This window comes from Bicyclus anynana, chromosome 24, assembly GCF_947172395.1.
Source record: "Bicyclus anynana chromosome 24, ilBicAnyn1.1, whole genome shotgun sequence".
NCBI classification, from domain to species: domain Eukaryota; kingdom Metazoa; phylum Arthropoda; class Insecta; order Lepidoptera; family Nymphalidae; genus Bicyclus; species Bicyclus anynana.
This window is the reverse complement of record NC_069106.1, coordinates 5,216,943-5,243,323: the sequence shown is the minus strand read 5'-3', so window position 1 is coordinate 5,243,323 and position 26,381 is coordinate 5,216,943. Positions and strand designations below refer to the sequence as shown.

The 26,381-nt window shown below is 36.3% G+C and overlaps 1 protein-coding gene across 1 annotated transcript in view; it reads right to left on the bottom strand.

Moving 5' to 3' along the window:
- Positions 1–1,080: 1,080 nt before the first annotated feature.
- The window catches only part of LOC112056885 (uncharacterized), a 66,873-nt gene continuing 41,572 nt past the window's right edge, over positions 1,081–26,381 (bottom strand). Inside the window, exons 2-9 of the mRNA XM_052889088.1 lie at positions 12,193–12,874; positions 11,264–11,383; positions 10,662–10,860; positions 7,173–7,263; positions 6,339–6,438; positions 5,081–5,246; positions 2,553–2,766; positions 1,081–1,578 (exon numbers count right to left, since the gene is read on the bottom strand). Coding sequence (XP_052745048.1) covers positions 2,556–2,766; positions 5,081–5,246; positions 6,339–6,438; positions 7,173–7,263; positions 10,662–10,860; positions 11,264–11,383; positions 12,193–12,793 — 1,488 coding nt within the window. The 5' untranslated portion in view covers positions 12,794–12,874 and the 3' untranslated portion in view covers positions 1,081–1,578; positions 2,553–2,555. The remainder of the gene's footprint in view (positions 1,579–2,552; positions 2,767–5,080; positions 5,247–6,338; positions 6,439–7,172; positions 7,264–10,661; positions 10,861–11,263; positions 11,384–12,192; positions 12,875–26,381) is intronic.

Genomic DNA, 26,381 nt, shown 5'->3' with positions numbered 1-26,381 from the left:
TAGTTGTAATCGTGTTCGTCGGTTATAGAGTAAAAACATATTTTTGCATAGGTGAATGGTGTAAAAAACGGGCATAAAATTCTAGTTTAGTATACCAAATCTAAGGTAGTTTTCCTCAGAATATGACAGACAATTTTGTTCCTGATTTTGGGCGCTATACTGGTTTTTCTCTAATTGGTCTGAGTCACCTAACTACTGTATGAGGTATCATACAGTAGGCAGATGACATTTCTCAGTTGATTTGATGTTTATTTTAATAGGTTGTTAATAAAGACCAAGTTAGTGAATAGTGCAGATGATGATTATGCCTCTAGCTTCCCAACTTCGGGCTACTCCTGAGAATTTATAAAAAGAAAGACAAGTTCAATATTCAACAACCTAACCTAGGACTAAACCAATGACCTTCTGATTTGAGGCCACATCGTCGTCATCAACCCATATTCCGCTCACTGCTGAGCTCGAGTCTCCTCTCAGAATGAGAGGGGTTAGGCCAATAATCCACCACGCTGGCCCAATGCGGATTGGCAGACTTCACACACGCAGAGAATTAAGATAATTCTCTGGTATGCAGGTTTCCTAACGATGTTTTCCTTCACCGATTGAGACACGTGATATTTAATTTCTTAAAATGCACACAACTGAAAAGTTGGAGGTGCATGCCCCGGACCGGATTCGAACCCACACCCTCCGAAATCGGAGGCAGAGGTCATATCCACTGGACTATCACGGCTCTCCACCCCACATAGTCTAACCAATAGACCATTGAGGTCTCCCACTATGCGAGCTTATTCACATCAAATTGCAGGTCGACCCACCCCAAACCCCAATATAATTTCTTGGCGGTAACAAGAATTTTCATATCATACGCTATATAAGGTATACCTACATATAAGTACACTACCAAAATTACTTTTTTTTTACAAATACTTAAGAGGGAAAGATTTTTCGGGGTAAAATGTTTTCAAATATTCCAAGCAAAAAACATCGTACAGGGATTTCTAATTTAGACATCAGACTAAATACATATTTTCTACATCGTTTTTTATTTATAAATGTTTTTTATATATATATATATATATATTATGTAATAGAAACTTTTATGAAACTTGCTTTTACTCGTGTTTTTTTAAACTTCTAGAAAATAACATTTTTTCTGGACGAAAGATTCTGTTTTGTCAATGTATTGTGAATTATATGTATGTAGAAGCCTTGTATTATTACACAGCCTTAAAATCGTGCTAATAAAGAGTGATAAACAAACTTTTAGAATTAGAATTCAAATGCTAGTTTTGTATGGATCAAACTCAATGAATAAAGTAATTAGTCTCTATTTTGATAGTCCAGTTGGATAAACACAGGGTTAACAAAATGTCCACTTATATTAGGGACATCTTATTGGGCGACTTGGTGTAATTTCTCCTCTCAGACTCTATTCTTTAGTGGAGTCATAACAAAGTAGTGTGATGACAATGATGATGATGATGAAGATGATGATGGCTTTTTTTGCATTGTTTGATATTTTCTACATTAGGCTTGATCGTAGCATTCGTAGCATCTGCATCATTGTTCGTAGACAACCTGTAACATAATATATTAGGGTAGTACCATACCTGTGGTATATATTTGGATACAAAATTGAGCATATTATATTGAGCATATTATTCATGTTTTACGCGTACTAAGCGGATTAGTTCCTCATTCCTTATACGCACTGCAAAGATGTGGAATGCTCAACCAGCTTCAGTTTTCCCCACCACCTACAATATGGGTATTTTCAAGTCAAGAGTGAATAGGCATCTTCTAGGCAAGCGCGTTCCACCATAAGCTGCATCATCGCTTACCATCAGGCATGATTGCAGCTAAGCGCTTGCTTATTCAAAATTAAAAAAAAAATGTAATACTGCTGTTGTTTGTTAGTAAACAGTGCATCGACGATGGCTTTAGTATAGATGCATGAATTTAAGGCTTTTTTATACTTTACAAGTTACTCCTAGACTACAATCTCCCCTGATAGTAAGTTATGATGCAATCTAAGATGGAAGCGGGCTAACTTGTTATGATGAAAAACCACACCCATTTCGGTTCTACACGACATCGTACTGGAACACTAGATCTCTTGGTGGAACGTCTTTGCCAAGTATTACATGTGGTAACTAGCCAAGGCCGAAGCCTCCCACCAGCCGAGACATTGTTAATATCGACTTGCCTACATATTATGGTAGCTTTGGGTTTCTCTGGGTGATCGATTCAGAAATGAGGAGATCCCCAGAAGAGACCCAAAGTCATTGATATAGCTCAGCGAGTCGCGAAGCTGAAGTGGCAATGGGCAGTCCACATAGTTCGAAGAGCCGATGGACATGCTGGAATGGCGACCCCGCACCAGAAAGCGCAGTATTGGTCGACCCCCCACTAGGTGGACCGAGGACATCAAGCGGTTTGCAGGGAGCCGCTGGATGCTGGTGGGTCTAAACTGTTTTGTTTGGAAGTCCATGCAATAGGCCTATGTCCAGCAGTGGACGTCCATCGGCTGTTAATAATGATGATGATGATACCTATTATGTGTGTAATTTCCTCGCCGTGACGAGTTTATTGATATCATGGTATGCTGCTATCATGGTGTGGGAGGGAGCGGTATTGGTCGCACACGCGGGGTGAGAAGTCATGCAGTCGGTGCCTTCTTGGCCTCTCCTCGCAGCTCGCATGTAACGGAAGAAACGGAGGATCTCCGGGTTGTCGGACACTGGCCGACGGAGTTCGTTGAGCTCTCTGTAACAGTGATGAAAAAAAAGAACTATAGTCGTCTCGTCTTTGTCGATTCGGCAACAGCGACTGGAGACTCTGTCAGATTACACGCGGGCTTCGATCATGCGCCCTCATGTGACTTATGTACCCTATTTTTGAGCGGAATGTCCTGGAGCAAACAGGACAAGTTAGGGTACCGTCCACATAATTATATGAGATATTGGAGGGTGGCTTGGCCTTAAGTTGTTCACGACGATTATCCAGATCCCGCCTCCGCCTATCTTCAAAACCAAAGGTACTCCGCTGAACATAGGACCTCCACTCTGACCGATCTTTTGCTAATATCTCCCAATGAGTAGAATCTATGATACAGTTAGCCAAATGCCTCTTCTGTTAAATATTTTTAGCAGAAGCTTCAAAATTGGATTTAAAATATATGAAAAACTTCGGGTTTGCCTCACAATATTTGTCAAGACAACTTAATTAACAAATCAAACTGTAACCAAAATAAGACCCTAGAATGGCAGAGAATGACCTTGAGTGGAGTCACGCACTTGTAGACGCTGTGTGTAGGGTTAAAGGCGCCTTTGACTGTTAATACTTCCCTTTTCTACTCAAGTCATTCTCCCCGCCTATCCCAAGTAATTACATGACAAGAGATGTGGACGGCTCGAACGCCACGAGCATACCGTACGACGAGCACCTTATAACGCAAGTAGATAAATTTAACGGCGACATTTATAGCACTTGAGAAAACAGCTACTTTGAAATCACAGACCGACACTACAATTTTATTTATTATTTAAATGTATTCACAAATCATGATTAATTAGAAAATACCACAGACGTAAATAAAACATTTGTATTTTCAAATTTTTCGAGAATCCTTTATCATTTTCTACCTTACAAGGCTTATAATAAATAAACCGTTTGCAACTCACGAGAATTGCGGCGGCATTTCGAGCATGTTGTAGGTATTTCATTAAACTGCCATAACATCAGTTCCCGGTGCTATTGTACCAACATACTGACATATATCACACGCAGATATGGCTCAGCGATTTTATTCCCCTATTTAGGTTGCTATTTATCCGCAGACAGAGGAGGGAATAGACAACTGACTGACGTGCCGTCGAGTCAAAAGATATACGAACTCGAAGTGATTTTGAAACCCACACTTTACTGGTCTACCTAAGTTTTCATTAATAAACGATTATTTTATACTAAGTGGTTATTTAAGCTTTCAACAAGTTGTGATTTCGTGTTCACTCTAAGTTCGTTAATTTTATGCAGAAAAAGCATTGAAATCGATGAATGATGGAATATTCACATTGTTTGTACCATACATCTCCTTAAAATAACGGCAAGCGTCATGACTCCGAATATCAAGTCGCCTTGTCCTACACGAATTGTTTTTTTCTTGAGAGAATGCGATAGATGTTATCTACCGTCCGATTCGATTCGATATCCATGTATCTATTTACTTCTCTGTCTACGTATTTACCGATACATCCCTACAGTCTAAACACGTGTTATTTGTGTAAATTGCATGGCGTGAGACGTCATCCAATTATTCGTACTCGTAGTACGAGTATAATATTGTACTAAAAGAGATGTATACTTCGGAATAGATATTCAATTAGTATAGTATCAATCCATATTCGGCTCACTGCTGAGCTCGAGTCTCCTTTCAGAATGAGAAGAATCTATGTAAACTTTCAACCCCCTTCAGATTTTAATAATAGCAAAGTATCCTTTAACGTATTACGCAAGTATTATGGTATTAAATCGTGCCAAGTTTAATTTGAACTTATTGAGTAGTTTCAGGGATCCACAAAAAAACGGAGAGACAGAAAGACAGACATAAAGACAAAAAAAGAAAAAAAAAATTTAGATTCAGATTTTAGATTCAGAATTTTTGATTTTAAAATTCTCCCTAAAAAAGTTTAAAAACATCTTTATGAAGAATTTAAATTTATAGAATTTGAGCCGTGATAGCCCAGTGGACATGACCTTTGCCTTTGATTCTGAGAGCGTAGGATCGAGTCCGGTCCGGGGCATGCACCTCCGTCTTTTCATTTATGTGCATTTTAAGAAATTAAAATATCACGTGTCTAAATAACATCGTGAGGAAACCTACAGACCTGAGAATTTTCCTAATTCTCTACGTCTGCCAATTGGCCAGCGTGCTAAACTATTAACCTAACCTAGCCTATTAGCCTAACTATTAGCCTAACCTTTCTCATTCTGAGAGGAGACTCGTGCTCAGCAGTGAGCTGAATATGGGCTGATAGTGATGATGATGATTATAGACTTTATATGGTTCTACGTCACGTACCTACTCAGTTGCGCTGACACCAAGTTGCTATATGGCGCATACTTGGCCGGACTGGAGTACATAAGACATATCAGCTGTTCCCGACAGGCTTCCAGCTTGACGTCACTCAGCGTCTGCCCGCCGATCATAGTGCTGTCTTCCGTCGTTGTCTCCGTTGGTGCTAGACCTGGAAATTATGGTATTACTAGCGGACGCCCACGTCTTCGTCCACATGGAATTCAGATTTTCACAAATCCCGCGGGAACCACTGACTTTTCTGGGATGAAAAGTAGCCTATGTGTTTATCCAGAGTAAAGTCTATTTCCATGTGAAATTTCAGCCAAATCTATACTAATATAATATTATAAAGCTGAAAAATTTGTTTGTTTGGTTGATTCTCAGGAACTACTGGTCCGATTTGAAAAATTCTTCCAGTGGTAGATAGCCCATTTATCGAGAAAGGCTATATAGGCTATATATTATCCCCGTGTTCCTACGGGAACGGAAATCACGCGATGAAACCGCGCGGCATCAGCTAGTCGCTTATACAGTCGCAGCGTAAAGGAGGGACAAACATACTTACACACTTACGCACACACAAACATTCGCCTTTATAGTATTAGTGTGATGTGAAAAATAAGTAATTTGATTAGTAATTATAACTGACTGTGACGTCACTCCTGTCTCAGTTGAAAATCAGTGCTGGGCATTGCTTCTTTGCAATGAACATCGTAATGGTGAGTTGAGGTGAGTTGTAAGCCGTTTCTGTTTGGTGTCACAGACAGTCATCTAAGATAGGTGTTTGTGACACTAAAAATGGATAAAAAAAAAAACATAGCCTGACATAAAATATAGCCTAGCACTCAGGGATAGTGTAGCTTTTCAACTTGGACTAGACCTGGACCAATTAAGAAAGCCTCAATAGACACAGCCGGGGATCGAACCCAGGACCTCGATCTTGTAAATCCACTGCGCACACCCCTGCGCCACGGAGGCCGTTAAAAAGATGTAATACCCTTGCTCTCAACTCCAGGCGGGATTAGAAAAAAAAAACATTATCATATAAGAAAAATCACAAATTGTATGCTTGCTAAGTTTCAATATCTTTGTAATCGGCTCACGTAAATTTAAATTTAGAACAGCACTATCTCATACTACTAGCTTAAAATATGCATCAATGAACCCTTGTTTGCTTACATAGGAAAATCCAGCTTAGATTCTGCAATGAATGTCAAATTTGAACTTTAGTGTTATAGTGGTACTGTTCAGTTTAGCTTACCCAGTCTTGCGAAGATACCGTCGAGACGTGAAAGTAGAGGCGAGTAGAATGGATCATAGTTGCTCAAAATCATAGAGGAAGCTGGAATTTTCTGGAAAATCTGAAATATTTACATTTAATTTAAAAACTGTTTTTGACTTGAGAGATCCGAGAAAGAATTTCGAGAAATCCGTTCGAAGATCCCACAGAAAATTACATATTTTAGACTCATCTCTTGGCGATGCAGCAAGAAAAATTATACTTAAAATTATTAATTATATATTGATTAAATAAGTGTTAGGATTAACACTGTATACAAGTGAAAGTCAGCCCTTGCGTTTAAAGTTTAAACCTTCTGGCTATTCATAAAAGCATTATATTCTTATTTTTATCTTACTTATCTTTCGTAAATTTAGAACCCACATATCAAAACATCTCTTACCTCTTCTACTTGTTCTGCATCTAACAAGATTTTACAATTTGCCATACATTCTTTCAAAACCATGCAAACAACGATGTTATTAGGAAACTATATCTTATCATCGTATAACCAGTGGATGTGACCTCTGCCTCCTATTCCGGGGGGTGTGGGTTCCGAATCCGGTCCGGGGCATGCACCTCCAACTTTACAGTTGTATGCATTTTAAGAAATTCAATATCACGTGTCTCAAACGGTGAAGAAAAAACATCCTGAGGAAACCTGCATACCAGAGAATTTTCTTAATTCAATGCGTGAAGTCTGCCAATCTGCACTGGTCCAGCGTGGTGGACTATTTTCCTAACCTCTCTCATTCTGAGAGGAGACTCGAGCTCAGCAGTGAGCCGAATATGCGTTGATAATGAGGACGATGATACCTTGTAATTGTTACTGGTTGTGGACATTTGATTTTTGTAGTAACTGTTCTTTGTTGGTAAGTATGTAACCTTCTGACCACCAGCGCCAAATCTGAAACAAGAACAAAATATAATAAGATGTGTGTTGTTGTGAATTTTTAATGAAAAACCCATCGATCGTAGATCGTTAGATGGGCCTCAAAGCATCGCGGAATTGTCATTGGTTTCGTACATTGAGTACGTCATCACTCGTAACACATTTCTCCTTATTCATGTTGTGGCTTGTGCTTTTACACTTCCAAAATTATTTTTTTTTTTATTCTTTACAAGTTAGCCCCTGACTACAATCTTACCTGATGGTAAGAGATGATGCAGTCTAAGATGGAAGCGAGCTAACTTGTTAGGAGGAGGATGAAAATCCACACCCCTTTCGGTTTCTACACGGCATCACGAAGGAAAAATTAAGGGATTAAAATAAAAAATCATTTTAGACATTAGTTTTATTATTTTTGTAATCACTTCTGAGTCCGCTAAAAATACCAAAGTTAGTGCCTTGAAAAACTCCTGGCCAAACTATCAGATGATAGTAAATAATGGTTAGGTATTATTAGCTTGGTTTCACGATTTTGATTAAAATTTCGATTACATAAAATTTTACAGTTATGATTGAAGATCTGTAGCCCGTATATCTTGAAAATCAATTTTGGCAGCAGAGCCAAAATTGATTCTTTTTTTCAACAAATCGCGCATACCCTGTCTCGTTACGCAGTAATAAATTTAGAAGGGAGATTATTATTTTTTATGCTCCCGCTTCATATTTCGTCGTTTTTAATGAAAAATACGCCGAGTCCCCGCGGAACGAACGTGAGGAGATCGAGTCTCGTAAAATGAATACGTTTTCACATGAAGGAATACATTAGAATACCGTTTTATGGGGCGGTGGTTCTGTATAATGGGAATGTTAACTTAATTCATCATCATAATAATTATCATTGACAACCCATATTCCGCTCACTGTTGAGAACGAGTTTCCAAGGTACTTCTGAGTGTTGGAAGATAAAGTACCATGCAATTTGTAGGACAATGTGGCTTTTAAGTTATATCACTATTTTTTAAGCAACAGTAAAAAAAACAGCTGGTGTAAGATGCTTCCATAACTTAGATATATTGAATTAAAGTCCAACTTCTCTTGTATACATTTTAATTCCATCTTCACCTTATGTACAGTAAATCTCGACATTGACATAATCATGGAATCTCGTAAACATTAATTGTTGTACATTTTCATTGATATTTCATTTACACTCAATGATTACTAATTTAATAATTAAATCGATAATCTGATTTAGTCGTCTACCATTTCATAACTCCCTCCCGCGTCACCATCTCCTTCTTTTTTTGTATGCAAAAAGGCAAAGGCATTACACCGTACAGCCATAGAATACTTTATTTATTAAAATTAAATACTCGGCCACACTGCCGGACGTGTCAATATCATTCTTATGAATTCCTTTTTGTATAACAATGTAATGTTCCGTATAAATTTAACTAGAAAAATCACATTTTAGACAATAATATTTCCGAAACCTTACACTGGTTAGTAATAATTTTTGAACAACTCCTTATGCCAATAACTAGGTCGTCAGAAATTGGTACTAACCACCTGTTTTTTACCAATTTATAATAATAATAATTCATAGTAGTAATTTATACTTAATAGCTACATTAAATAATATAAACCACGTAAAAACTGGAATTTGTTTAAACAATTCTGTGTAGTAAATATTACTTTTAGTCTAAAATATCAGAGTATTTTGCGAATGCGTTTAAGTGGGTAGATCACTAACTTCACGAAAAGAGTTATGTTCCCACCATAAAGTTCATAAAATACGTCAACACGAAATGGGTAGAAATGGAAAACCCTAAAATTCTTTCAAAACTTTGGAAATGGGGATTACTTCCATTAGCTGGTATATTTCAGGGGATTTATTTTGTGAAGTTTAATATTATGTAGATATTACACGAAGAAAAGCTGTTTTAAATTCTGAATAAATCAATTTGGGATAAAATAAAACGGTCTTTATATGTACGAAAAACGAAAAAGGCCGAAATTATGCTAAACGACGCTTAAGACTGAGAAGTTTTAGCAAATTTTAGTGGACTCAAAGGTGATTACAAATATAAGAAAACTAATGTCAAACAAAGGTTATGATTCACAACACTTGTCAGGACAACTTAATTAGCAAATCAAACTGTAACCAAAATAAGGCCCTAGAATGGCAGAGAATGACCTTGAGTGAAGTCACATACTTGCGGACGATGTTATGTAGGGTTAACGGATCCTTTGACAGTCGACTAACACTCCCCTATTCCACTCAAGTCACTCTCCCCGCCTATCCCAAGTAACCCGTAAAGAATTACACAACAAGAGATGTGGACGGCTCGAACGCCACGAGCACACTGAAGCCGACACTAGATCGAGCGACGTCACTGTCACAGACTACTATTTCCTACACTATTTATTAACAACATGTAAATTTAAAAGCGGCAAACGCGGCGATAACACAAACTTTTTAAAAAAGTCTTGATAATAACAATAAAATAGTATTCCGTTGTTACAATTTAAGTTAATTTAATCATAAAAGCTCGTATTGCGGTTAGGAAAACATTAAATTAACATTGAAATGAAGTAAAATTACATAATTATGTTAACAAAACCATTTGCGTAGTTAAAATACTGTATTTGTAAAATTTTCATACAATTATAATTATTGTGATAACGATGACCTAAAAAGAGTTTTGTGCATTAACAAAAGGCATTTATATGTATTTTTTTTTTAATTTAGACATATTATAATCTATTTACGTATACTGTATTACTTACAAGCAGAAACTCCCGGTTTCACCTGCGTAGTTTTCATTCCAATTGGAATACGGGGATAAAATGTAGCCTATGTTACTCCCTGATAACGTAGCTTCATTTTTAAAATCTGTCTAGTGCTATTTGAGATTATTTATTACATACAAAAATACAAAACTTTCATATTGATGCTGTAGATTTATTAAAATCTATATTAGTTACTTTTATACATATTTTTCAAGATACTAATTTGATTTAAAATGTCTCTCTATCAACAAAAAGATGGGTGAAGGCAAAGATATTTATACTAGAGATATGGCACTAACGGGTTTGTTTAGGCGTTGAAACTGAGGCGGACAAATGTGGCTAATTGTTAAATTATTAAACAACGAAAGTTATTTATACAAATAATACCTAAATACTGTTAACAAATAATGTCTTGTCGAGTTGTAATCAGGAAGTGTAATAACTATTACTGTTATTTATACCTACATAAACATATAACACAAAAATAACACAAAAAAGTGAAGGAAATTCTGAGTTCGGATCACTTTTGCGGTGATTTTGTAGAAACGGAACACATCTATAGTATAAAACATCGTTGAGTGAAGGTGATTTCTATCGCATTTGATACCTATTTAAAGTCTCACCTTGACATATCAATGCTAGATTGATCGTTGACGTCATTCCCATCCATATTCCCATACATGTCCGGGGAATACGCATACGTAGCAGCTGGGTTGGTTTCGTAACCCATAAAGTTCCCATTGTCGTTGTTATAAGCAGTCTCGTCTGTGTTGGCTGGCGGGTAGCTTGCTTGGCTCGATGCCGCGGATATTTGAGATATACCTGGAAGTATCATCATCATAATCAAACCATATTCGGCTCTCTGCTGAGCTCGAGTCTCCTCTCAGAATGAGAGGGGTTAGGCCAATAATTCACCACGCAGACTCAATGCGGATTGGCAGACTTCACACAGGCAGAGAATTAGACTGTATTATAGCATAATACAGTCTTTCCCGACTAGTTGGAGGGGAATGGGAATATTGGTCATATTTAAAAAAGATACGGCAAATATTCTTAAAAAAAAGGTATAGAAAAATATGTCTCGGTCGCTTTAAATTTTATTTGTATTTACTTAATCGTAAACTGGATGAAAGACGATTAAACACAAACTTTGGAAGATTCCAGAAGTTGATAAGATACGTTTAGACACTGTGTTGATTTAATCAAACAACTTGAATCAACTTACCTTTTCCGAGAATTTTGCCGAAACTCCCCAAAAGGCTCGGCAGGAACATCGCCACAAGTATACTTTTGAAAATTTGAACGCCGATAAGGAGTGGTAAGAAGAACTTTTTAAGTCCAAACGCTGAAAAAATATAAAAAATCATTTTAAGAGTATAAAAGGTTTACCTAATTTACTGAGTTCTTAAACAATATGACGACCTCTTTGAGGTTTGATTATGCTTTGCTCTTATAGCTAGAAGTCATTTTTTTAATTTGCTCAGCGAGGTAACAAAGATATTAGTTGTTATAATTTTGTTTGACCGCCCATACAAATCTAACGATCATTATGTACCTACGACGTCCTTAATTCGTACCATTTTGTATGGGGTGTTTTTCAGGGATCCGTGCAGTGCATCGAAATTATATTTATTATTAGCGATTACGCTTTTTCGGTTTCTATCACAGGATTAAATCAACCGAACATGTGTGACATATTAATTAATATACATTGCAACTTTATTGAGCGATGCATAAAAATATTTTGTAGTAAATCTTCTATGGAGAATATAATTAACTATCAACCCATATTCGGCTCACTGCTTTCTCTAAGAATAAAAGGGGTTAGGCCAATCGTCCACCACGCTGGCCCAATGCGGATTATCAGACTTCACGCAGAGAATTAAAAAAATTCTCAGGTATGCAGGTTTCCTTATGATGTTTTCCTTCACACGTGATATTTATTTTTTTTAAAATGCACGAGGCAAAGGTCAAATCCACCGGGCTATTATGTCTCGTCCCGTCGTAAATTAGATTTAATGAGCTGCAAGTTTTACAATTTTTTTTATTGAGCGTCAACTCAAACCTCAAATCGTTATTACACCATTCGATTTTATTTACTGCAGTTAAAAGTCACAATAACTAGTAAAAAAAGTAAAATATTTTTTTACTTACACCGAAATCCGGCAAGCCCCACAGCTTTAGGTAAATTAATTGATACAATATGTGTATCAATAAAGTTTTTTATCTTCTGAAATAATCTATACTCATAAGTATACGAGCTGAATAGTGCTCTTTCTTCGTTTTTAATTTCTAAGCTTTTCCTCGACCTTTTCGTTACGTTATTCGAATCTATCGCTTTTAGTTCTACACCTTCTATTAATTCATATCTATCTTTTTCGAAAGCTTCATCTAATGCTTTCTCTAGTACATTTTGTAGCTTCCTTTCTGTTTCATTTACGAAAACGTACTTTTCTGAAAATGTACTAACTGTATCTATAAAATCAGCTAAAATATTACTGCCTTTAGCATTAACGTTAATTTCATTACTATCACTACGACAGCTATGGCATTTACTAGAATCTACTGTATTACCTAATTTATTTAAGTCAGATTTGGTTGAGCTACTGATATGACTCGATTCATCTTTGTGGTTAGTCTGGCAATTGCCTGAGACTATAAAAAGGATTATATATAAAGTGACTGATATGAAGCCTTCTGGGAACCTCCAATCTTTTCTTTTATACATGTTTTTCGTTGATCCATTTGGGTCCATCTTGTAAGCCGTTCAACCTTCATCACCGGATGTTTCAATTTTCGTATTCAAAACGTTCTCTTCGTTCATTGGACAGGATGTCTGAAACAATAAATAAGAAGTCAGTTAGTTCAAACTTTTTCAATACATCAACTTCTACTTAGTAGTAAGTAAGCATTCTAAAGTAAAAAAAAATCTATTTTAGGATGTTTTATTTGCTCTCTTGATCTCGCGTCTTATTGAAGAATAGAGTAGACTTGTACTAGAAAAAGAAGAAGAGATAGTAAATATAAAGAAAGAAGAAGAATAATTTAAGATTCTAACAATCCAAAAAGGTAACTGTATTTTCAATCAATCAATCAAAGCCTTTATTACTTCTTAACAATAAATTACATAGTTATTTTAAGTTTATTTATCCTATACTATTTGTGTAAGTGAGTAAGTTTATTAATTATTACAATATTGTGTGTACATTTTCTTTTTTACAATTGTTTGTTCTTAAATAAGTGTTAGAAGGTTATAATTGTTACGTATGTTAGTATAGTAGTTTATAATTATGTTAAGAATCCCTCACTGGGTATAGGCTCAGACCAATTATAGAAGGACCTGTATCGCACTCATAGTCATTTTCTGTGGAAAACGAGCTTAGATTTTGTATATATCTTTTACTAAATTAGAAGTTTTTGCCCGTTTTTAAACACAATTCAATTACACAAAAAGGTATTTTTACGGCTCTTTCAACTATTTAACATCGATTCTATAGAGACAGTTTTTATAATCGCATTAGACCGTTGATCATATACTTTGACAAAAAAGTAACGTCTAGCGAGGCAGGTCCTATACAATAATTGGTCTAAGAGTATAGGCCTCCTCCAGCTGATACATTTTATTCATTTTTTTCTATGTAGAAACATAATTCCTAAATTATGTAGGTTTGCCATCCAAACATATATATATTTTTTTTGTATTTTAGAGACCCATCATGGCAGACAGCGTATTCGTAACATTAAATCAAAAGTTTAATTTAAAATTAAAGGGAGTATTCAAGTCTCAAGTCTCTAGAAATGTAAACAGTAATTGTTATCAATTGTAAATTATAATACTGTATGACTTTTTCAAAAGAGCAACTGTTGAGTTTCTTGCCGGTATCTTCTCAGCAGGACCTGCCTTCCGAACCGGTGGTAGAATCTTTACAAATAGTCAACTGACGTGTCAAAAGTGCTTGTAAACTGAGCCTACTTGAAATAAATGATTTTTGATTTGATTTGATTTAAGACCGATATTGAGCAATTTAAGACCTTTTAATAAAGTGTCAACTAGCATATTGAATTAATAACGTTCACACAACTGTCTATTGTTATTGTTGTAGATGGTTTGTAGGTACTTTGAATTATTATGTATTGTTACTATCGACGGGAAGTGATATCTATAGATTAGTTCCACAGTAAATGTGATTAAAAACTATACAGTATAGTGTTGTTCTAGTTTACGTGATTTCATTATTAGGCAAAAAATATAATATCCATTATATCAATCGTATATGTATCCATTCAGATTTTATTTACATGAGACAAAGAATTCATTTGAATTGTAGAATATTAAAGAAAGCAACTTACTTATTAACTAGCTTAATTGTAAAAATAATTTTATGTTACATTTGCTCGTAAAGTGTCTCTTATGTCAACAATTTCAATATCTTAATGTATCTCATTGTGCACTTGTGCGTTATCATAATTTAGAACGCTTAGTTTATAATCCGTTTAAAAAAATTAAAATCATAACAAAGAGTTTTCATGACAAAAAAATCTCAATCTCAAATCTCAATTTCAAAACCTACTCGGGTTTACAAACACAAAATTGAGATTCTATGTAACAAATGTCATCTGGTGTTTACTGGTGGATAACATACAGTATGTATGTATAATGACATATGTCAAAAGGTTTTGATGTTTATTTTAATAGGTTGATAATAATTATCAAGATGGTGAATAGATCAGCTTGATCCTATTTCCTATTTTGGTATTTATTATTAATCTATTAAAATAAACAACAAATCAATTGACTAAAATGTCATCTACATACTATAATACAAATTACAAATGTCATCCGGTGCTTACTGGTGGATATCACAGGACAGAAATTCAATAGCGACAAATGGGAAAAAACAGAACTCATAAAAGATTATAGTTAATATAACCCTAATAATTCTTGCTCTATGGCTAGGTACTTTCCTTTTACGTTTCGTTGCAGTGCTTTTCAATCTAACATTTCTGAGTGGAATTATGCATTTGGTTGTTAAAACTCTCTAAAACCGACGCGAAATTACCAACGGAATAGCAGTAGACGAGATTTGTGAATTAATATTCCTAGATTTTTAAAAGCGTCATAAAGATGCGAGTCTAGTTTTATGCTGATGCACATGAATGCTTATAAATATACTTATAAGTATCTACAAAAATATTATTAGTAATAGAGCAAGAATCTGTCAATGCCAGACCTTTGTGGTTTTACAAAAGCTCAGAAATGAAGCGATCCGCAGTAGAACCAATGTCACCGACATAGCTCAACGAGTCGCGAAGCTGGAGTGTGGAATGGGACGGGCACAATTCGAAGAGATATTGGACGTTGGGGCCCCAATGTGCTGGAATGGCGACCCCGCATTATAAAACGACATCAATCGAGTCGCAGGAATTCACTGGATGCAAGTGGCTCAGGATCGTGATGTTTGGAAGTCACTACAAAAGGTCTATGTCCTGCAGTGGACGTCCATCAGCTGATATGAATAATGAAGCTACTCGTAATTATAACCTCTAGCACTGTTCTAAGCCACTACGAGATAAATGTTACGTGTTTGATTAAAGGAGTTTGATATACGAGAACGAACCGAACAGTAATCCGATCTATTTCAAAGTTCAAACATTACTGCAGGTATTACATAATCCACAATTTTGGAATTTCCTGGACAAATTCAATACTTTGTTCATTTATCTTACACAAAAGTCTCTATTTTGTTGGAATCTCTATTAGAATTTTGATTTCATGGTTCGTCACTCAGGTAACTTGGAATTGGGTAGTTGACATATCAAATCCTACTTCCTACTAATATTATAAACGCGAAAGTTTGTATGGATGTTTGGATGTTTGTTACTTTTTAACGCCGCAACTACTGAACCGATTTGGCTGAAATTTGGAATAAAAATAGATTTTACTCTGGATTAACACATAGGCTACTTTTTATCCCGAAAAAATCCTTGGATTCACTAGATTTACCAAAACCTTATGATTTTGATGGTATGAGTGTTTGTTATTGTTATTTGAGTTCTTGCTTGTTGTTGTTTGTTCCACGCGGACAAAGTCGTGGGCGTCCGCTAGTTAAATATAAACTTTTTTTTTTTCAATCTAAATCGCTTTCTTCTCGGAATAATATTAATTAGCCACATCCGGTGCCTACCACTTGAGCACTATCTCCTGCGTACTTGGTTAATCTCACCATGAGATTGGCCGCTGTGGCCGAGAAAAAAAAAGAAGAAGAAATCGATTGGGAGCATATTATTAATTCATCATCATCATCAAAATCAAAATAAAAATCAAAAATCATTTAGGTATTTCAAGTAGGCTCAGTTTACAAGCACTTTTGACACGTCAGTTGACTATTTGTAAAGATTCTACCACCGCTTCGGACCATCATTGTCAGCCGATGGGCGTCCACTGTTGGACATAGGCCTCTTGCATGGACTTCCAAGCAAAACGGTCTCGAGCCGCCAGCATCCAGCGGCTCCCTGCGACCCGCTTGATGTCTTCGGTCCACCTAGTGGGGGGTCGACCAACACTACGCTTTCCGGTGCGGGGTCGCCACTCCAGCACCTTGGGACACTAACGCCCATCGTTTATAACGTATTATTAATTAATAGAAAAAAACTATAATACTTTTTTAAATTATTGAAATTCAATATTTTAAAACTAAACTCATCTAAATGTGCTTACATAAAATGAATAAGATTGATGATATGAAATTTTTATATGAAGGTCGTAAAAATAAAACTCCAATTGGTCTTAAATTGATGCACCCGTAGAAAGTCGTAATTTATTATTAGATCTTTGAATAGTGAGATAAAATTTCACGAGATAATGAAAAAGTATTTAGAATTTGTAATAAAATTATAATTTGAATTCTTTATAATGAAAACTACATAAAAAGTTCTGAAAATAACATAAAAAACCAGCTCTATACTTATCCTACCGATATTATAAACGCGAAAGTTTGTATGGATGTTTGGATGTTTGTTACTCTTTAACGCCGCTACTACTGAACCGATTTGGCTGAAATTTGGAATGGAAATGGATTTTACTCTGGATTAACACATAGACATTTTTATCCCGAAAAAATCCACGGTTCCCGAGGGATTTGTAAAAAACTAAATTCCACGCGGACGAAGTCGCGGGCGTCCGCTAGTAGCTCTATATTAAGCGTATTTGTTACACACGTTTTTGTGTGTATAGAGGAAGTTAGGGCAAAGTAGAAACCTTGACGTTTGACAGCTTATGGAAAGAGAAGTATTAGACATAATAAATAATTAAATCTGTTCTTCTATATGAATCAAAATGTATTTTAGTTTTTATTATAGTACAACAATAATGCTACATAAATACATTTCTTATTCAAATAGTTTTAATAACATTGGTAATTATATTAGCTTTTCCCAACCCACCGGGTAAAGTGGACACGACCATTGAGCAAAATAAACGGCCTCCGTGGCGCAGTGGTATGCGCGGTGGATTTAATGACGGAGGTCCTGGTTTTCTTAATTGGTTTTCAGGACGAAGTTCTCTTAATTGGTACAGGTCCAAGCCTAGTTGGTGGGAGGCTTCGGCCGTGAATAGTTACCGCCCTACCGACAAAGACGTACCGTCAAGCGATTTGGCGTTCCGGTACGATGTCGTGTGGATTTAAAATAAAAACTGTATTATTCCAAATGCTTATGTATAGTTATTTACATGATACCAAATCACATAAAAAAATATTTTGTGTCAGTTTGACAAATGTCCGGGATAATCTTTGAAATTTGAAGTGGAGGAGACTATTAAATAAAATAAAAACTACTTTTTATCCCGAAAAAATCCATGGATTACGCGTGATTCGTGAATAATTAAATTTCACGCATGCAAAGTAGCGATCGTCCACAAGTATGAAATTAAATTTTGATACATCTTAAAGACAGAATGAGCCGGAGTCAAGAGATAAGTATCTCATTCTATTTGGCGAGGGCTTGACTTTTTATAGATTACTCAGTATTTTTCTCAGAAACGGACCCGGTTGTTTCAACCAATTTATCATTCGGGTCCGGTCGACGCGGGTCGTGGATTGCTTTTGTTAGGTACCCTACGATATTTCATTTTTCCTCGACAATAACACAAGAGATCGATTAGGTTTTAGGCTTAACTAAGAATCTAAACTATACTAGTGGATGCCCGCGACTTCGTCCGCGTGGAATTTAGTTTTTCAACAAATCCCTCGGGAAGCATGGATTATTCCGGGATAAAAAGTAGCCTATGTGTTAATCCAGGCTATATATCTTAATACCAAATTTCAGCTAATTCGGTTCAGTACTCAAGGCGTGAAAGAGTAACAAAAATTCATATCATCAAAATCATCAGTTTTCGCAAATCTCGGGAAACCGTGAATTTTTTGGGAATAAAAAGTAGCATGTGTGTTAATCCAGAGTAAAATCTATTTCCATTCCAAATTTCAGCCAAATCGGTTCAACAGTAGCGGCGTTAAAGAGTAACAAACATCCAAACATCCATAGAAACTTTCCCGCTTATAATATTAGTAGGATAGGATTATAAAGAGAAAAGTTGTGGTGTTATGTAATCTTTGGATCTGCTGAACCGATTTTGAAAATTCTTTTATCACTAAAAGCCATGTTATCTGTGAGTGTCATAAGCTATCCCTATCCCCGCGGAAATACGCGATGAAATCGCGGGGCGTCAGCAGTGCTTAGATAAAATAACCCTCCTTAGCCAGTCGGGTAGTTAGAAACACTTTGTCCCAATTCTAGTATTAAAACTCATGGTGTTTCTACAAAGATAATGAGTAGGTATTCATCGGTGTAAACTGGGCCAACCTGCACTTTCAACTTAACGATAATATGAAAACTTGTTTTTATCGGAAACGCTGCGGATTTGCGGGGTCCATTTCACTTTATTAAATTTGCACGATAGATTCCAGTATCATAATAAAGTTTATCTATATATAAATAAGTAGGCAGACCAAAGTCGCGCTGGTCCGACGACATCGTCCAGTTAGCAGGCAGAAATTGGCTCACAGTCGCAAATAATAGAACTAAATGGTATCGGCTGGAGGAGGCCTATACCCAATGAGGGGTCCTTACTGCATAGTTAAATATATTTAATTAATCAATTAGAAATAAGACTAACCTACTAAAAACAAGTTTTTTTTAGTTGTAAGCATTGTTAAATTATAGAAATGTAAGGAATAATAAAGGCTTTGAAACTTGAAACTTGATATATAAATATATAAAAGAAAGTCGTGTTAGTTACTCCACTTATAACTCAAGAACGGCTGAACCGATGACCTGATTTAGCTGAAAATTGGCAGGGAGGTAGTTTAGAGCCAGGAGAAGGACATTTTTTTTTTAGTAGTAGGGGTAGGGTAGAGGTAGTTGGAAGTTTACATCAAGTTTCACGCGGACGAAGTCGCGGGCGTCCGCTAGTCTTGTAATAATCTTTAAAACATATCTTTATTCAAATTACCATTATATCCTAGTAAAATAATCGCTAAGCAGTACTTTTATTTGCAACTAGGATAATGATAATGACTGTCCATAGCTAAAGCCAGTGGCGGATTTAAAAATTTTTCGCCAGTAGGCTATAAATAGGTATCTACTCGTACATGTAAAGTATATTTTACCGAGGTTTTAGTAATTTTTATGCTTCCTTGAAGGCCTACAAATGCTATCTATATATTTACAGTGTTCAGTAACAATACAGACGTTAGAGTTTCGCGAGAATCAAGACTTGTTTTCTTTATGCGTATTAATAAGTTTTTCTTTATTTCTGTAATATGAAAATTTTTAGGCCTAATTCGCCGCCCCCTAAAATCTGCCGCCCTAATCTTCAGCTTGTTGGTAAATCCGCCACTGGATAAAGCCATAAAAGCTGAGATAATTTAGAAAATGTTTCTTTTTCAACTTATCCGAATTTAGAAAAGGGTTTTCTTGCTTAGCATACACACGTAAAACATCAGGGCGATCGTAAAAATATACTTTGCTTATGAGTAAACTACACTTCGAAAGATCAAAAGCCTAGTGAAGTTTTCGGGTCCACCAAAGTTTTATCGGTTATCGTAGATCAATGAGAGTACGAACTTTTGTGTGCTGCCTTTTATGGTAATACAAGCTGACGCCGCACGGTTTCACCCGCGTGGCTCCTGTTCCCGTAGGAATACGGGGATAATATATATTCTATAGCCTTCCTCGATAAATGGGCTATCTAACACTGAAAGATTTTTTCAAATCGGACCAGTAGCTCCTAAGATTAGCGCGTTCAATCAAACAAACAAACAATCTCTTCTGCTTTATAATATGAGTATAAAGTATAATAGATTTGCCATGCTCATGAAGTCGGTCTCGCTTATTATTATTTCAACTTCAGCGTTTTCTATGTGCTGTAGTTACTATCATTAATGTTTGCAGTGATCACTATAGAGATAATCATTATCGCCCTAAGATGGCCCTTGTTCAGAAAGGGTGATTACTATGTGAATATCACCAGATGGTAAGTGGTGCTGCAATCTAAGACGGGAGAGAGACTTGTTAGGAAGAGGATGAAAATCCACACCCCTTTCGGTTTCTACATCGTACTAGAACGCTAAATTGCTTGGCGATACGCCTTTGCTGGTAGCATGGTAACTAGCCACGGCCGAAGCCTCGAGTTAGCCAGACCTGGACCAATTAAGAAAATCTCATTCGGCCCAGCCAGAGATCGATCGCGCCTATACCACTGCGCCACGGAGGCCATGAAAAGATATAGATATGGAATAGATACACAACAAGTAAAAAGTACTAAATGTCAACTCAACTGTATTAAATGCACTATTATCTGCGTTATCATTAGACATCAACCTAAATCACTTTCAAGTACTAATTTATAACTGAATAAGCCGGCACCCGGAAAGCCCGTACAAAACGCTTTTCAAATACGAAATATGCAAGCGTTTGTTGCAAAACTACGTAGTTTGGGCTTTACATTAATTAGCATTCATTAGTACTTCGGTATAGTAACTTACCATGAAGCGGTTTCAGCGTGATACGAGTTGTTGGTATGAACATTTATATCAAAGCGCTTTTCGCTGGAATTCAGCATTCCGCTGTGAAACATTCTTGAATGCTAACAGGAGTTGCAATTCGAATGTTGTGTTTGTAACTAGTTTGTATAACAAGACAAGTCCACTAGAACTTGTGATATTTTGGATTAAAAGCCTGCGGTAGCCAGACCTACGGCATTTTATAAAGGCTGTACTTTTGTCTACTACCGGATATATTTTTTATGCAACTTGACTTCAATCAAGCCTGATGGAAAGCAATAATGAGATCTAAGGTAAAGCGCACTTGCCTAGAAGATGCCTGTTCGCCTTGCTTGTGAGTGTCATAAGTTATGTATCCATGTATTCCTACTGGAATAGGAACTATGGGGGTGAAACCGCGAGGCATTGGCTAGTATTACTATAATAGTGAATTATTAATCATGATTTACAGTCACACAATTTCTACTTTGTTATATTGATATATTACATAGTTAATATACTTCCAGTTGGTGTAAGTAGATGATTAATAGTAAAAATGCTGAGCATTTTCTCGCTCTCCATAAATTATGGTCACAAATACAAAAATGAACTGGCGTTTTTTGCGACCCTTCTCATATGTCATCCGTGACGGATGTTATGCTTGTTGACAGTTGGCTTGACGTCAAACCCAAGGGTAATTCGAGAAAGTCATGTAGACCCTGCAGGGTAATTATCTCGGTGTGCGATTGAAAACAATGCATTTATTACGTCTTTGCAATTTTCAAACATTCACACACAATTGAAAAGTTGGAGGTGCATGCCCCGAACCGGATTCGAACCCACACCCTCCGGAATCTGAGGCAGAGGTCATATCCACTGGGCTATCACGGCTCAACTACCACGACTATACTAAATAGATAATAATATAAGATATTATAAAAGATATTTCTCACGATAAAATCTGTGGAAAACTCGACAAGCTCTTATTAGTCAACAAAATCAATATACTTTTTTGGGCGAAAATTCAATAATTACATTGCAAAAGTGTTGAGTCGTGAAAATTGATAAATTTAGCTTCTTCGGCTCGAATAAATTCGATATTCTTACGAAACTCAAAAGTTACGGTATCGACAAAGGGCGTTTACTGAGATCATTATTTTCCAAGTAATTATAAACTTTCATAAAGTCGCCGACATAAAAAACTGCTCATGCATAAAATGCTTCACTTTTAATGTCAGAAAAAGTTTATTTTTAAAGATACTTTTAAACGAAAGCTATAAGTAAGGGTGTAGCTACCGCTGTATCAGCCATATCAATGACTAACTGACGCCGCGCGGTTTAATTCGCGTGGTTCCCGTTCCCGTAAGAATATGCGGATAATACATAGCCTATTGCCTTCCTCGATAAATGGGCTATCTAACACTGAAAGAATTTTTCAAATCGGACCAGTAGTTCCTGAGATTATCGCGTTCAATCAAACAAACAAACAAACTCTTCAGGTTTATAATATTAGTATAGATACGCAGTGGCATGCACTTCTTAGATACAAAAAAGCACTGCTTACCCTAAGGACTTAATAGGAATCTATGTTGGACCACGGAATACATAGTTAAACAAGGAATTTTTTCAATTTTTACTTATAGTGCATACCCTAGTTAAACATCTTATGCATGCCACTGATGACAAGAGGCCGCCGGAATACAGGGCCCCTTAAGTGTGAAAGCAAAAATTTGCAAGATTTAATCCACAATCTCTCGTCATCTAGTGCTACCCGAAAAAAAAAATGCTAAAGAGATTTTCGGGATTTGCTGCTCGTCTATTGGACTCCGAAACTAATTTTTATACAAGGCCCCTCTAAGGCAAATTACGGGAAATGCCTAGTCAAACAGAACCAAAACTAAGGGGGATATGGATTCGTTTTAGGGTTCCGCAGTCAACAAGATCAAACATTACCGCGTCAATCCTGTCGCCAGACGATCATGATCATCATCTAGTCTTACAAATCTAATATGTTCTCGCGACGCTTGAGTAAGTAAACTTTTAGCATCGTGGGCTCTTCTACCTATAAAACACTATTAATAAATAAAAAAATGTGTTCCAAGTTAGAAGCCAAGTCATATGAGCCAAAACTCGATGGGAAAGTATTTATATTCATTGTGCGTTTATTGTGCGTTGTATGTATGCGTCTCGATGGTCACATTCGCACTACGCCAACCCTAGGCGGGCACAGGATTTTAAACTAGGGTAAGCATCATTCGTACAAATTGTGCAAAATGGAAATTACCTTCTCCAATACAGGTTTGTATTGAGGCAGGCAGTAGCATTTTTGCATATATGAAGTGCTCCGATCATTACGATATCGTTGCATATTCTAATCCCGAGTTCCCGAGACATTTCACGCAGACAAAGTCGCTGGCGTCCGCAATTTTTTTTTTTTAAAAGAATATTATCCATATTTTTTATAATATGACCAAATATTCCCATTCCCCTCCAACTAGTCGGGAAAGACTGCTAGGAGTGGGTTCGACAATAGACCAACAGGGTGAGGATTGAACCACCACCCCTCTGTGATGAGTCCAACCGCTCTTACCGTTGAGCTATTGAGGCTTAGTTTGGTTCTAATTTAGCTTCCAAGAGTCGATCCAACAGGGAAAGATCCATAAAAGCTTGCAAAAATACCAATATAAGCCACGTTCAAAACATAAGCATGGCGGAATAACAGTTTATATTTTGTTATGCAAATTACTAGCTCTGCTTTCGACGCGCGTCTCTAGGGTATAGAAGCTTTTTTTACATCCCATCCAAACTTGCATTTTGCCGCAAAAAATCCGCATTTTTAATAGAAACCGATTTTCCTAGCGTTTTTTCCTAGAAACACGTCTTTTTTACGTAAGCGTGAAGTTTTTCACAATATCATAAAACCGTAGGTACCTACGTACGTAAATTTCAACTTGAATACCTACAGGCATCCTTTCGACATTGAAAGGACGGCTGGAAAGCAGTGGAGGAAAAATACCACAGATAGAGACTACTGGTAATCTCTGGAGGAGGCCTTCACCCTCCAATAGAGGGGTACGCACTAATTTTTTAAAACTTTATATAATATAATAAAGTATACTTCCAAAAATTTAAAAATTGTAATTTATTTTCGTTTTGTAACAAAATTATAAATTTTAATAACCTAATTCTACATATTATCTACTATAAGTTCACTATGTATAATTTACTTATGTGCGAAATAAAAGGCTTTTTATTTGATTTTATTTATTTATTTACCAACAGGCATTCCTGAAATAAAGGGTCTTGATAGACAGAACCCTAAAAAGCACTAACATTTATGAAAGCAAGGCACCAACAATAACAAAAGTCAAAAGGAATTAAGAATTTGGCCATTCACCATTGAATCCGCGAGAAAAATAACAGAACGATTAATCAACATTTTACCTACTTCCATTGGTTTTGTTTGTCGACATGACATAGCATTATATGAGCCTTTGTGTTCGACATCCAATGATTACAAAGTCAAATTACACCATTAAACAAGATTTAAATAGTTATTTTATAATTATGGCAGGCAGAAGGCAGAGGTCGTATCCACTGGGCTATCACGGATCTGTAATATATTACTAAGTTTAGATTAATAAAAAGTATCTATCGACCCTTTTTGGACATCCAGTTCACATCATCATCATTCGGCTCAGTCTTGAGCACGAGTCTCCTCCCAGAATGAGAGGGATTAGGGCTAATAGGCCACCAAGCTGACGTACCACATAAAAGTCAAAATTCATTTATTTCAATTAGGCTTAGTTTACAAGCACTTTTGAAAGGTCAAGATTATGTCATAATTTAATTTAATGTAATGGTGGTAATAATAGTCGAAAACTTAAACCTAAAGTTACGTGGGTTCCAAACGCGCCTTGGTCCGAGAAGAGCTTACAAAAAACTCAGCCAAGGTTTTTTTTTTTGTTAACCACCATTTTACAAACTTAAGCACACAGTCGTATATTACTGTTTAACACCAAGCTTTTTATCATTAATATAATCATAACACTATATTAAGCCTTTCCCAAAAGCTTGCGTTTAATAAACACTTTGAACTTTTTGAGAGACATTCCATACATACGTAAAGAATCAAGAAAATTCTCTGGTATGCAAGTTTCCTCATGATGATTTCTTTACCGTTTTAGACACGTGATATTTAATTTCTTAAAATGTATATAACTGAAAAGTTGAAGGTGCATGTCCCGGACCGGTTTTGAACCTACGCCATCCCAATCGAAGGCAGAGGTCATATCCACTGGGCTATTACGACTCCAGTTCATAGTAAAGATGTTAAGCAACCTCTCACCATATTGGTGTTAGTGTGTTGCGAATACTAATATCCTATGACAAAAAACGCTCCATAATTTAGAGTGACTCGTAGAATTTTCTAGAAAATAACAAAACGATCAATCAACGTGGCTTCGTTCGACATAATAATTCGTCGTCATGACACTGCATGATAATCTTCGTTTAAGACACTTTGTAGATACAAATGGGTCTGAAGAGTGCTTAAGCTTTACGCAAATTTTCCTGTTTTATTAATTACTAGCTGACGCCGCGCGGTTCCACCCGCATGGTTCCCGTTCCCGTAGGAATATGGGTATAATATATACCTAGTCTATAGCCTTCCTCGATCAGTGGGCTATCTAACACTGAAAGAATTTTTCAAATCGGACCAGCAGTTCCTGAGATTAGCGCGTTCAATCAATCAAACAAACAAACAAACTCTTCAGCTTTATAATATTAGTATAAATTTGCCGAGAACACAGATTAACACATGTTCGACTATTTATGGCGTACAACAGTTTACCTATGTATTATAACATGAAATAAAGCTAGGGAACTTTAACAACTTTTAGCAGACTCAGAAGTGATTACAAAAATAAGAAAACTAATGTCGATTCGCAACATTTGGCAGGACAACTTAATTTACAAATCAAACTGTAACCAAAATAAAACCCTAGAGTGGCAGAGAATGACCTTGAGTGAAGTCACGCACTTGTGAACGTTGTGTGTAGGGTTAAAGGATCCTTTGATTGTTAACAAACACTCCCATTTTCCCCTCAAGTCACTCTCCCCGCCTATCCCAAGTAAAGAATTACACAACAAGAGATGTGGACGGCTCGAACGCCACGAGCACACATGTGAAATATAAATGTATTATTAAAATGTCAAGATAATACTAACAGAACCCAGCGGTTTCACCTTCGTTGTATACGTTTATGCGTTCCCGTGGGAGTACTGAGATAAAAAAAATAATTA